At 47.8% G+C, this 14,274-nt stretch overlaps 1 protein-coding gene across 19 annotated transcripts in view; it reads left to right on the forward strand.

The window, feature by feature from the left end:
- CUX1 (cut like homeobox 1) overlaps window positions 1–14,274 on the forward strand; it is a 368,961-nt gene that overhangs the window by 221,403 nt on the left and 133,284 nt on the right. For all 19 annotated transcript variants that reach the window (XR_011524378.1, XR_011524379.1, XM_070566375.1 and 16 more), the window contains 4 exons: window positions 491–628; window positions 4,655–4,778; window positions 8,653–8,729; window positions 10,146–10,212. Coding sequence is in view for 17 of the 19 variants with exons in the window: in XM_070566375.1 (XP_070422476.1) it covers window positions 491–628; window positions 4,655–4,778; window positions 8,653–8,729; window positions 10,146–10,212 (406 nt within the window). In the remaining 2 variants the exon portion in view is untranslated. The remainder of the gene's footprint in view (window positions 1–490; window positions 629–4,654; window positions 4,779–8,652; window positions 8,730–10,145; window positions 10,213–14,274) is intronic.

Below are 14,274 nucleotides of genomic sequence, written 5' to 3' on the forward strand. Positions count from 1 at the left end.
AAACAGATTAAAGCTCGTGAGCGCCTCCTGCACACCCTCCCAGTGGGGCGCTAGGGTCATGGTTGATGTTCCCAGGTCTTCTCGCCTTGCTCCCGCCCCCACCCCCTGTATCTCTCTTTCTATCAAATCTAAGGTGTCACAGCACGCCAGAGCAGTGGACAAACCCAGGGAACCACAGCCATTCCCACCCCACTTTCATGTGTTCAGGATCCTGGAGTGGGTCTCTGTGCCATGTCCTCACTGTCATCTGTGTACACATCCTTTGTAGGCCACAGAGAAGGCCCCAGCCAAACATGGGGCTCCCGGGGGCTCTGCAGGAGGCGGTGAGGCCATAGGGGCCCCAGCTTCTGGCAAGTGGTGGCAGCCCCGGGGGACCTGCTGGAGACGGACCTCCCAGGCGCCCAGGAGACCTGCCCCAGCTCTCCGTGTGACCCTGAGGGTGGCTCGTCTGTGTCCACAGTGGGGTGACTTGTGCTTTCCTCTCTTGCAGATCCCGTGCCGGCTCTGGAGCTGGGGCAGCAGCTCCAGGTCAAAGTGCAGCGGCTGCACGACATTGAAACAGAGAACCAGAAACTTAGGGAAACTCTTGAAGAATACAACAAGGAATTTGCCGAAGTGAAGAATCAAGGTTGGTGGAAGACGTGCTCGGCGCTTTTCTCTTTTCCTTTTTGTCTCCTTTCTTTTCTTTTTTTTTAATTGCCTTCGCCACACTGTTGGGACTAGCTCTAATTGTCGTATATGTCATAAAGTCGGGGTGGGGCAAGACTCGGAGCCTTTAAAGAGAGATAATAATAATGCTTCGCTGTTTAGAAGTAAAGCTTTCCTCTGCACATGTAACTACATAGGATTTTATTGCCCTCCGACGGGACGGGTCAGGATGCTTTTAAAATTCTTCCTGGATCAGCATGTGATAAGATCTGCCTTTTAAAGGACGGATGCGTTGCCTGCGGGTGACACCTGTCAGGGCGCCAGCTTATGATCAAAGGGCCACGTTCAGTCAGTCATTTAATAATTGCTGCCGATACATTAAGGCTGGAGACGCATCCTTCGAGTCTGCATGCTTGAGCACCACTGTTTCCTTGTCAGCGTCACCTACTCATTATGGAAAACAGCCCCTTGGTGCGGCGGCCCAGCCGCAAGCCCAGCAGAGAGGGCAGAGGCTGCCTGGCTTTTCCTGTCGGGGAGGAACAAAGAAACCTCTGCTACACCGAACATCCAGATGTGTTCAGAGTCTGGGAGCCTGTGGCTTCCTCGTCTTGAGGAGAAATCATAACCCCATCTGACCACAGCTGTTGGTTTTCCAGCCAAGTCCAGGGAGAAATTCACCCATTTGTTTTTGTTTAGGGGTGTCGGTGAGGAAGGAGCTAGAAAGGAAAGGCAGGCTGTTTGGGTGACTCCCTCTGGGTGGCCTCCCGTTTAATATGCTCCCGGGCCTGGATAAAGAGTTCACTGGTGACGATTGTGAAGAGTGTTCTCAGGCCTTGAGACCATTGGGGACAGGCTTGCAGTCAAGGCTTGTCCGGGGGAAGGGTCCAGGAAGAGGCTGATGGGAAGCTGGAAGGTTCAGGCCTGAGCGGTCCTGAGGGCCTTCCTCAGGGGAATGGGCTGGGGAGACAGCTGAGACCCCACCTCGATCTGGCGCCACAGGGAACGGCGAGCCTTTGAGACTTGGAGGCGCTGCTCTGTCCTTGCTTGGAAGTGAGGTGTCGGACTTCCCATCCTGGGGTCCGGGTGAGAGATGGGTGGCCTCCCCCAGCAAGAGTTATTTTTTGTCAGAATGGGCCACGTGCTCCGGTGAAAGATAACCCGTCAGTCTGTGCATTTACGGACCACACGGACGTTGTCGCTGCACCTACCCCAAGGACTGTCCTTTGGATTTTCCTTCCACTGACCTCTGGCATCTATTTTGACAGATCCACTCTGTGTCTCCTTTAGTTTGCTTTTGTTTTGTGGGAGGACAGTGCAGGTGGCCCAAGGTCTCCATGTGGCCACCTCCCCCACCTTGCCTCGTCAGCCCCCAGGGCCAGGTGCCCTACTGCCGGGTTGCACAGGGCCTGACAAGGAGCCACAAGCAAATGTGGGATGTCCTCCTCCCCAAAGGCCTCATCCGATGGGTGTTTTTAAATGAAATATATGATCCAAGACTTAAGAACAAAGGCACCTGGGGCAGACTGACCTGGTCGGAGCCCCTTCGTTGCCACAACTTAGCTGTGCGACCTTGAGCGAGTGATGTCACTGTGTGACAAACCTCCCTTTCTTGGTGGGGGGGACTCCCATTCTACCCACGCGGGATTGCTGTAGGATTCAGTGAGAGTGTGTGGGGGAAGCACTTAGAACTGTTCCAGACACTCAGTAAATATCAGCTGCTCTCATTGAACACTATTGTTTTTTCCAGAAATTTCCTCCGCTTCTCTTTACTTATTGATATCTTTACAGATTTTCCCAGCCTCCAGAAAAATGTCAATTTCCTCTCCTTTCTCCCCAGTATAAGATGGTCATTGTTTGGAAGGGTTGGGGCGCACGTCACTTGTCTTCATCATCAGAGCCTTACTGTAGGTTAATGAAAAGTTACGCAGGAAAGGAATTTCTCTACCGTGTGCCATAAGTCTCCCCCCACCCCATTTAAAGATGAGTAAATTGGGGCGCCGGGCACAGCAAATGAGAGCAGAGCCCCGCGGTGTCCTTTCTGCCCTGCTGTTCCTCCTCCTCACCTGCCCTCACGTGAGGATGCTGCTGGGCCACAGCTGCTGGACAGAGAAGGGCCGGAGGCTCCCGAACCAGTCAGCCACTGGTGTTGGCTTGGCCGGTCAGTGAGCAGCCCACCCAGGGTGGGGGTGGCAAAGAGACCCCATCAGACAGAATGCAAGCTCCCAGCTAGTGCCCCAACTTCCCTGGAAGGAGCATAGATGTGTCACGCTGAGAAACCCCATTGGAATGAGCACTGGGGCCCAGGAGCTCAACAGACATTTCCAACTGTTGTTAAAGGCGAAAATGCTGTACGTTTGCACGGTCATGTAGACCACTGACTTAAAGGAATATACGAGTGTTTTCAGAGGTGAGCTGTCTCGGCGTCCATCTTGGAAGTGTTCCACCCTGGCCCAGCTTTGGCCTGGTCAGTATGGCTTGAGAGTAATGTGTATCACTAACCATTACGTTCATGGAGCGTTTCGTTCAGGCTCAAAACAACCAGCCTAAAAGGCAGAAAGCCCCCCGTTCTTCTTTCAGATGCCCTGACGGTGTCATTGGTTTTAATCCCCTATCTCCCTCCAGGGAGAACCCTCTGGGCTCCACTTAATGCAAAGGGCTAATTTCTCCTCTTAACGAAAGAGCCTTTGGCTCTTCCACGTTCAGCTGTGTGGGCGCTGAATGCCCAAGTGATGTTCTCCTGTCCTGCCCAGCGTGTCCGTGCAGCCCAGGGAGCCAAAGCAGACATGAGTTTCAACCTGAGGGAACAAGGGCCACCAGTCCAAGCTCTTACTTCGGCAAAGACATTCTCCCGTGAGCCTGGAGCCCCGTTGTCACAGGTCCCGTCTGGGCCTCACCCTGGCCAGCCTCGCCTCGGCTCTGTCATTCGTTCATGCCCTGGCCATTTCCCGAGCGCCACCTGTGCCAGGTGCTGGACCTGCAGAGAGCCACAGCCTTGCCTTCTGAGAGGTAGATTTGTGCTCAGCAGGTGCGGTTCCCCAAGGGCTCCCCTGTCCTGAGAGCCAGGACCGCCCAGCGTGCAGAGTGGCGTGGAGGCGTCTATGGGAGGGAGCACGTGGAGTGGTCCTGCCCTAGAGCCACCGGCGGGTTGGAGTTAGGACCTGCCCCGTTCGTTTCATCTGCTTTGGTGTCCGCATTTGGGGTAATTGGAGTGACAGCTGTAAACGTACACTCGGCAGTGGGGACGCCTAGGCTCTCCAGGGACAGCTCTGCCCCTCAAGGGGCCCTGTGTCCTGAGCTCTGGGCGCTGCAGGCTCCTTTGTCGCACAGCACTGCTGCCCTGCCCCTGGTGCTCACCCTCCCTCAGGTACGGCTTCCCCAGGCCCTGCATCCTCTGCTCTGCATGCTCAGCCCCGGTCCACCCAACTCTGGCCAGGTGGGGGGTGCTCTCGGCACCCAAGCTTCAGGCAGGGCCCTTCCACCGAGGACGTGGCACTGTATCCACTTGGCGCACCGTCTGTTTCACCTCTCTCAAAACGGCAGAGCTGCGGCCGTGGCCAGGGAGGCCTGTGGCTGCACCGGACTTTGCCCAAGACCACTTCTTCCAGAAGGTGCACACGACTATGAGCTGTGTTCTTCGTAAGAAAGTACTTAAACCCATACTAAAACTTTATCAATCTTCCCTCAGTCGAGGACTAATTTAAGACTCATCAATAAGGTGATATTATATTTTACTGTTGATCCCCCCCCTTTTATTTTAAGTTGTATTAGAGAAACCATAGCTCTTCTTCCCAGCAAAAATCCATGGATCCTCCTCAGCCTCAACGTTTAAAGTTCAATTTAACATTTAGGGAGAAAAAAGGTCTCCGAAGGGACTCGTAGCCATTGATTTTGTGTCAGAGTTGAAGAGCGAAAGTTTAAAACACACTGGTCCGCCCAGGTTACGAAGGCCTTGTAAAGAGCCATGTGGAATCGTGCTTCTCTCACTGTAGTTTTTTTCTTTCTGCAGAGGTTACGATAAAAGCACTTAAAGAGAAAATCCGAGAATATGAACAGACTCTGAAGAACCAAGCTGAGACCATAGCTCTTGAGAAGGAACAAAAGTTACAAAATGATTTTGCAGAAAAGGAGAGGTGAGTGTGTGTTCAGGTCCGCTTGAACTGACGTAACGTTTTACCTCTAAAGCTTCACCTTACAAGACAGTTTTAAAAATTTATCTGTGAAATAAGCCCAGGTTCTAAACCAAAATCCTTGGGGTTCCAGGTAAAATTTTGTTTGAGAAACAAAAGTGGCCCAGGGTTTGCAGGTTCGGATTCCAGGCACAGACATACACACCGCTCATCAAGCCATGCTGTGGTGGCATCCCACATACAAAACAGAGGAAGATTGGCAACAGATGTTAGCTCAGGGCCAGTCTTCCTCACCAAAAACCCCCAAATCAAAGGTGTCTCTTATTCTGTAATTTCTGAGTTTCCCTTGAGTGACATTGTACCAGTCTTTCCTCATTGGGGGATGGTTTCCGGGGGTCAGTGGGCCATGCGAGTCCAGGGGTTGAGCATGTATGGCTGGCACATAGCAGCTGTACCTGAGCTGAGCAGAGAGATGGAAAGACCATCCCCCACTGCAGGTCCTCTCTTAAAAGAATTTTGCTATTTAACATCATACACATACACATAATATCTTGGGATTCGTAAAAATTTTTTGCCTCTTATCTTTTCCTTACATCACACTGCTTCATATGTCAAGGAGTGGATATCAGTAAAATATCCTACTGCGCCATCCAGCTTCTGGGAGTTTTAGATTTCTGCTGGCCTGCTTCACCCAAAACTTTTGCACAAATAGTGAGTTGGTTTTTCACTGGTGATGATTTAATGAAAGCACTGTCAGGACTGTTGAACTTACCAATTCAAAGGGCATGCCAGGTTTTTTTAGACCTCTGGTGAAATTAAGATTTTAAAGTTTCGCCCTATCATGGAGAAATGTGTACGTCCATTAACAAGAGGCATGAAAGGTATGCTGACAGGTAGGAGGCCAGCCTGACGGTGGCATGGGCTGTTGTCATGCTGTTTCCCATTGACTTCGCATGCAGCTCCTTGGACTTCTAGAAGTGGGCTCCGTGAAGCTCTCGGAGCACCAAGGCCTCTCTGGAGCACCGTTAAGCTGGCTCCATTTAGAAAAGAATGGCCGCTCCACTCACTGAGTGCCCATGGCAGACCTGCAGAGTAGACGGTCTTATTTTACAAACAGGGAGACCTGGCCTCAGATTAGGGACCTGCCCACACTCTCCCAGCAGGTCAGCCAGAGGTGGGGCTGGGGCCTGACCCACCACTGCGCCCCTGGCCTCCCTTGTGCTCAGACATGCTCAGAAGTCCTCACTGTGGGACCAGGGCCGAGCCCAGCGCTGAACAGAGACGCCACACCCACGCTGCTGGGAGAGCGGCACCAGGTGCAGCCCCGGAAAGGGAGGGGGCCACACAGAGGGTCAGGGCTCTGAAAGGGGAGTGGACTCTTGACCAGCAGGTATGGACCTAGTGCTCAATACGCCTCCTAGGAAAGCACTTTACACCCCAAGAGATATCTCACCACGTTATTGATAATGGCGGGGCGGGGTGCAAGCAATCAGAATGCCCTGCCAGTGAGAAATGGGTGAGTGAAAGATGGGCCGTCCCTACCTGGAACACTATGCAGCCATTCAAATAGTAGTTACATAGAATTTGCAGTATCACCAGAAATGTATCCGGCATCACGTGAAGTGAAAAATGCATGATGCAAAGTTATCTGCGTAGAGCAGGCTCATGCAGTACAGAAGTGTGGACATAAATTAATCAGTAATTCACTGTTATTAAGCTGCCTCTCCAAATTAGGCAAAAGGATTAATTATATTAAAAGATGTAACTGACTGACCGCTGGGGATGGAGCATAAAGCTAGATCTTTACCTCATTCTTTACACCAAAAAATTGAAATAGATTTAGGAGTTAAATATTAATAATTAAATCATGTACATACTGGAAGAAAACTTGGACAAATATTTTGTTTTTAATAATTTTGGAGGAGGGAATCTCTTTAAGCATGAAAGAAAAGTTATATTTAAAAAAAAGCTATGTAACTATGACTACCTAAAATTTAAAAGAGCTTTTTAAAAACAAATAACAATAAACAACATTTTAAAAACATCAAAAAACTGGAAAGAAATATTTTCACCACTTAAGAAAAAGGGCTAATTTTCTTTATATACAAAGAGCTCTTAAAAATTAATGAGAAAAAAATCAGTGCTGCAAAAAACGGGCAAAGGAGATAAGCAGAGAGTTCATACAAAGAGAAATGCTCAGCTTTACTCAGCAGCGAAATGAAGTTTAATTTTATCCAGTGTTGGCACAGGAAACGACTCTCACATATTGTTGGCAGGAGTTAAATTGGTGAGGTTTTTTGTTGGGAAGTTTCTCGATGTCTATTGAAAGAATTGCATATACCCTTTGACCATCATAATTGCTCTGTTACGGTTTTATCCAACAGATTCACTCTCAAATTAGGCAACAATATCTATATAATGATCATTGCAGACTTGTTTAGTAGAAGGTAACAGTAGACAATCTAAATGTCTGTGGAGGCTTGGGTAAGTTAATTATGTAGTAAGAGTGAAGAACTCTATATGCTGGAGTAGAACATTTCCAAATTATGGAGGTAAGTGAAAAAGCAAGCTGCAGAGCACCGTGTGTGCTGGGATCCCTTTTGTAGTAAAAGAAAGGTGGGGAGAGTGCATGTTACACCACACTGTATTACATATGAGTGTGTATTACATATTATACTATAATATGTTAAATGAGTGTGTATCACACTACAGGATATTACATATAAGTGTATATTATATTACAGTATATTAAATATGAGTGTGTTTTACACTACAGTATATTCCATATGAGTGTATCACACGAGTGAATATTATACCATGGTATATTACATTGAGTGTGTATTGCATGAATGTATATTACATTACAGTATGTTATGTATGAATGTATATTACAAATGACTATATATTACACTATGTATGTTGCATATGAGTATATATTACACTATAGTATATTCCATGTTGCATTGTGTTTCTGTACATATAGAAAATTGTTAGAAGGCTACAAAAGAACTCTGTCTGAGGAGGAAATACAGCCAAGGAAGGAAAAGGACATTTTACCTTCCACACTCTTGTAATATTTGTGTGTGTGTGTGTTTTTTAACTCAGAGCATATATTAGTGTTATAATTGAAATACGTGAAAATGTGAGCAGTCCTTTTCCATAGGTGATGGAAATTCGGGTGATTTTTTTTTAACTGTAATTTCTGCTTTTCTGTACTCCCAGGTTTATTATTATGAGAGCATGTGTTATATTCATATGATGTAAAAATAATAAACTTATTTTTAGAGATTTTCTGCGGATTAGGAGGAAGGAATGCTATTTATTGACCAGGGAATTCACTTGGAGATCATGGGAAATAGAAATATGTGGAATGTAGTTTAAAACATTCCTAATTTCCCCATTAGGTATTGGAGTTGCATTTGCATTCCATTACAACAGAAATGGAACAGCTGTCACATCTATTTAGTAGCTCCTTTCTTCCAACAAATTCCTTCAATTGTGTCAGCAGAATGTAAATGTATCATTCTTCTTGGGCTAACTTCAGAAAACAATGAGTGCGTGATGATGGTTGGGTTTTTTTGGGTTTTTTAAAAAATATCTGGCATTTCAAGAACAAGTTACATTTATGATAACCTTCTACATCAATTACCACCTGTCAAGTCCCACAGGATGCAACTTCATGTTATAACACGTGGGTACCAAGTTGGGTGTCAAGATCAGAAAGTGGACCCCCCAAGTGCTCTTGGCATGACGAGTGACACCCGATCGTACGCCTGTCAATGGCTGTGTGTATTACAGTGAAGATGCTCCAGCACACACACGATGTGTAAGTTGAGAAACAAGATGACCAATTTGGCTTTATTCTCTTCCTTTTCAGAAAGCTGCAAGAGACCCAGATGTCTACCACCTCAAAGCTGGAGGAGGCGGAACATAAGGTTCAGACTCTGCAAACAGGTGTGTTCGTCTTCCTCCTAGTCCAGGTGACGCAGGGAAGACTGGCATGCGGGAAGTTTGCTGGACCTCCTGGTCCCTCCAGGTCCCCTCTGACACCTGTTGAGCCTGGAGGAGTGAAGGGAGCCAGAGTGCCTCGGAGAGCACCCCCCCCAACCTTGACTGCATTAGTCACCCACATTGAGCTGTTAATGTTGAGGTGGGAGGATCTGAATTCCATTTTCATCCCTTCCGCAAGCCATCCTGTCTTCCTGCTCTTGTTCCAACAAACACATTGAAATCACCAAACTGTCAAGGACTGACAGTTCATTTGGAACAATAATAGGGAAAAAAACCTTATTTCTACCCTAAGTGAAGTTAAGGAGAACAGTAATAGCAGACCTTTAAGAGCGAAAAAATGCCAAAAAAGGTTATACTGAAGTTTTTATCATTTCTTTAAACTTCTTTTTTCTTCCTTTTCTTTTTCTTTTTGTTCTGAAAGGGAAACCACACTATATATTTAATTTAAATGTGGAAAAATAACTTAGAAGACATCATAGTCCACGTTAAAACACAGATAACAGAGTGGGAGAAAATAATCACAACAAATTGAAAAAACAAGTGAATAATATCCAAAAAATGTAAAGCCCTCCCACAAATCAATAAAAATAGAGAAACATCCCATAGAGCAGCGGGCTAAGAGTGCGAACAGGCAGGTTGCAAAAGAAAGAAATGCACGTGGCCCGTATACATATGAAGAAATGTTAACCGTTTCTAACAGTCAGGGAGATGCTAATTAAATCAGTGAAAGATTGTTTTGCCTGTCAGACTGTCAGAAATTCTTAAATTGATAATATCCAGTGTTGATGAGAATATAGGAAAATCGTCACGCTCGTACTATTGATGGCAATGTAAATTGCCTCTTGGGAGGCCAACCAGATGGTATTTCTCTGAAGCTGGAGTGTCTCGGCTCCTCACCCGGCACCCCTGCTTCTAGGTGTCCTCAAGTGCCCGGCACGTGGCAGGCTCTGTAGAAAAGCTCATTGTTGCTGTGACTGCCCGTGTCCTGACGTGGAGACGTTTCCACGCCATCCTGCCAAGGGGAAGGAGCGAGTCCCAGGGAGTATTTGGATCATCCTCTTTATCGGGGAGGTGAAAAAAATATATACGTATATGCAGTTACACATGGAAATATTTTTAAAGTAATAAAATATATTTAAAAGTGTGAAATCTACACGCTCAACTCTTACCAGTGGTCATCTCGGAGGAGGTGCTGGGCATCAGAGGCACAGAAGTGACGGGATTTTCTCCTCCTTCTGTGTACTCTGTTGTCTTTGACTCCTTCGAAGTGGGAATATATTACTTGTGTGCTTTTTCTTTTTTAATTTAATTTGAACAATTAGTATCTTATATTATGATTTTATGTCCTGTGCCTTTCAGCCCTGGAAAAAACTCGAACAGAATTATTTGACCTGAAAACCAAATATGATGAAGAAATTACTGCCAAGTAAGTCTCTGCCTGGCTGCCTCCGTCTGCATGGTTAGGTCACAGGTCCCTGATTGGCTGATCCTTGGTTGGGTCACAGGTCCCTGATTGGCTGATCCTTAGAAGGTTTCCCTGCCCCACCCTCCTGTCTGTTGGCTTTGCAAAGCGGTACCAGGATTAGAAGGTGCTTGGCCTCCGGGCTGCTGTGAGGAATATAGTATTCCTGTGAGTCGCTCGTGTCTATTTAATACGCAAGATGTGACAGCAAGCTCTGGTGCTCGCAGAACAATCCTTCCACCTGAAACTTTTTTCCATAATTATTACGAGGCCTGGTCAGCTCGGTGCTTTTTACTAAAAAAGTTGGGAAAGACTTAGCTTACAGAAGACATGATACATGGGATGTTTAGTGGAGCTTGGTCTGTGTAGATTGTGTCACCTTTTACCTGTGCCCGAGTCCTTCACTCCCATACAGGTGTATTTGTTCACACCTTACAACGTGGGGCGTCCCCGCGCAGACACACACGCAAAGGGAGCGTGCGTATTTGGGCAGCTCTGTCACACAGGGCTCTAGTCAGAAGGAAATCCATGCTCCGCTGCAAGTCCACTTGCTGCCGGTCCAGCCTCCATGCAGAACCCCAGAAAGGAGCAAGTAATGTTGACCGAATTCAAGAAGGATGAAGGTGCAGCAGAGAGCGTTGCTAGCACAGCCGCCTCTAGTGAGGTCCAGGCAGGCAGTGCCAGGCTCGAGTTTGAACCATCTTTTCCTGTTCTGGGAGGCTCCTCCCATCTCCCACAGAAACACGTGTCCCCCGCACTCCCTTCCCCACGTCCTGTCCCCCGCCACCACCTCCCCGCTGGGCCTGGCTGTGTCTCAGGCTGCCGTAGGCCAGGGAGAAAGGTCTCCTGCTGTGGTCACACAGGGCCTCAGGGGGCGCTGGTGAGTTGGGGTGCCTCTGAATATGCTACCCTCCTCCCAGGCTTCTGCTCCGTGTGGGGTGCTGGTACTTGGCTCCCCTCTGTCCCGTCCCTCGCCCTTGGCCATTGAGGCTGCTGCTGGGCCAGCTGCTCTCAGGGCCCGTGCAGGGTGGGCTCCTGACCTTTGCTCTGGCTTGTTCAGTAGCTCGAGAGCTTGGGAGCCCAGCTGCCCGGGCCTGGTGGTCAGAACCAGTTTTGATCATGAACACAGAACTCCTGCACAGAGACTAAAATGTCCTTGTCAGTCTCAGCGACTACGGCTGACCTGTCGGCCGGTCTAATCCCCGTGGAAACTGCCAGATCATTTTACCCCGTTCTCAGCTGCTAAAACGTGACTTTAGGTGACACAGGGCGAGCTGGTTCTGAGGTGTGGTAACTGTTAAAATTTCACTTTGAAAATTGGAGGCTCTGGGATGAACTCCTCCAGCCCAGGGCGTCACCGTCGGCAGGATGGCGGATGTGCGTCCCCACCTGCCCCTGACCCCACAGCTGAGAGCACCTCACCCCCTAGATGTCAGGTCGGCGGAAACCACACCCACTGCTGTCACCTTGACACTCCTCACCGTCTGTGCCTCGGTTCCCTTTTCTGCCAGTCTGTCATCTTTGTTTTTCTATTATTTCTGCCTGGACTGTCTTGTACTAAGTAGGTCGTTTTTCTCAGTAAATTCAATTTTTAAAAATTATAATACAGTCAGCTGTTGGCATCCTTAGGTTCTGCATCTAAGGATTCAACCAACCCCAGGGTCGAAAGGCCTGCAATGGTTGCGTCTGTACTGAACTCGTACAGCCTTTTTTTCTTGTCATTATTCCCTAAACGATACACTATCTCAACTATTTACGTAGCATTTACATTGTGTTAGGTGTTATCAGTAATCCAGAGATGATTTCAAGTATTCAGGAGGATGTGTGTAGATTATATTCCAATCCTATGCCATTCGTGTCAGGGACTTCAGCATCAGTGGACTTCGGTACCCGTGGGGGTCTTCCGCGCATGCCAAGGGACGACTGTGTTTTAATCTGATACGTAGCTCTGTCCTCAGTTGGTAGCATTTCTTTTCTAAAATAGTTTGTATCTGTAGGCAAAACCCTAGTTCCTCGATCCGTTCACTCTTATCCACATCATTTACTTGTCAAAATTCATAGTGACCTTGGTTGTGATGTATTTGATTATTTCACTAGTTTGCGTTAATTTATTTTACTTTTATTAAGCTACACCTCTTTCTAAAAGACATAGATACATTTTGTGTATCTATAATCAGCCAAAGTTTGCTTTATTACATACTTAAAAAAATCTTTTGTGCAACCAGCCTGTAAACCCTTCTAAGCCAATGTTGTTTTTCAAATTGTGAGTCACAGTCGTGACATCAATTTACTGCGTGGCAACCAGCTAGTTGGGTAATAAAGTAGAATAAAAAGCGAAATAACAGAATAGAAAAAAGTTGTCATAACACGTAATAAAGTTAGGTATTGTCGTGTGACATTTTTTAATTATATTTATAAAATCATGATGTAAAATGTCATTCCTCCCATGAATCTCAACCAGAAGCCGTTTTGAAAGCCTCTGCTCCCAGAGTGTGCTGAAAGCTCAGCTTCCAGAAGCCAGGGCCCCCTGCCGTGCTGTCCGCGTGCGCGCTGCTGAGGCGCTGTTGGCTGTGGACATCCACCTGCCTGGGGAGCACATCCTCCTCATGGCGTAAAGCACCTCCCGACGCTGTTCAGAATTGGCAGCAAAGAGTGTCGCTTGTCACGTGATGGCTAAGTGCTGGTCCCTGGTTTCGATTCATAAATTTCTCATCGGGCTCCTCAAGGCCACAAGGCAAAATTGTCTCCATGTAATTGGTTTATTTAGGGGTTGAGAAAGAAGCACAACAGAGAACTAGGAAGAGCTTAACTTTTCCTCACTCACAGGTTTTCATCTTCTCTAGGTAGGGAATATGGCAGCCAGGGAAGTGACCGGGAGAGAGGACCAGAGAGGGAGGGACGTTCTATCCCCTGTCCCCACGCTCTCCTGGCCTTGCTGTTGGTCAGGCTGATGCTGGGAGTGATTCACTTCTGTCAGCCAGACTGCCACTTAACAGAGGACAGCTCGGCCGCCTGCTCCCAGGTGATCCACTCCTGGACAGGCTCAAAGGTGCCTTTGAGATGACGGGGCTCGTTTTCAGTCTTACGTATTTCTAATTACTGTTTATGGACACATCGACTCCTGGGCTTTGCCCGAGGACCCACCTCTGTCATTTTACAGGTGAGAACATTAGGTCTTGGGATGGTCACCTGAATCAGCAAGGTCACCCAGGGGAATACCAGATGCTGGTCCTCCTGAGGCTGGGCCACTTCTAGAACCCTGACCCCACTGGCATCTGATGAGAAGTGGTGGTTATGGGTGTGGGCTCAGTGAGGAACATTTCTAGGCTGATACTTGCCATCATATCAGTGTGTTTTAAGGCCAAAAAGATTTTTTTTTCCAAAATCCAAGTTAATGAAAATCTATGTTACTTGCCCAGTTTCATCGAACTACAGGAAATGGAAAATAGAATCCAAAAGTATGGAGTCAGTTGTTCTATGGGGTAAAAGTACTCTGCCTCAGGACCGTGGCTGTTGTCACAAACTGCTGATGGGGCCATGGGCACTGTTGGGGTGTGTCCCCTCCTGTAATCATAGCAGGGAACTCTCTCATCTTCTTCAGCGATGAATGGGGAGGCAGGGTGTGGTGTACACGTCTGCGCGTGGAGAGAAGGAGCCTGGCTTTGGTGACGGGCACGACTCCCAGATCACAGACCCGCTCGTTAATCCCGCAGATGTGCCTGGAGGCCGCCTTGTGCATAGGTCTGTGCTGGGCTCTGGAAATCCTGAGATAAAAGGTGCAGGGGTGGGGCTGGCCCGGTGGCGCATTCCACTTTGGTGGCCCGGGGTTCGCCGGCCCGGATCCCAGGTGTGGATATGGCACCGCTCAGCAAGCCATGCTGTGGCAGGCGTTCCACATAAAACAGAGGAAGATGGGCATGGATGTTCGCTGAGGGCCAGTCTTCCTCAGCAAAAAGAGGAGGATTGGCAGCAGATGTTAGCTCAGGGCTGATCTTCCTCAAAGGCAAAAAACAAAGGTGCAGGGGG

This window comes from Equus przewalskii, chromosome 12 (assembly GCF_037783145.1).
Source record: "Equus przewalskii isolate Varuska chromosome 12, EquPr2, whole genome shotgun sequence".
NCBI classification, from domain to species: Eukaryota; Metazoa; Chordata; class Mammalia; order Perissodactyla; family Equidae; genus Equus; species Equus przewalskii.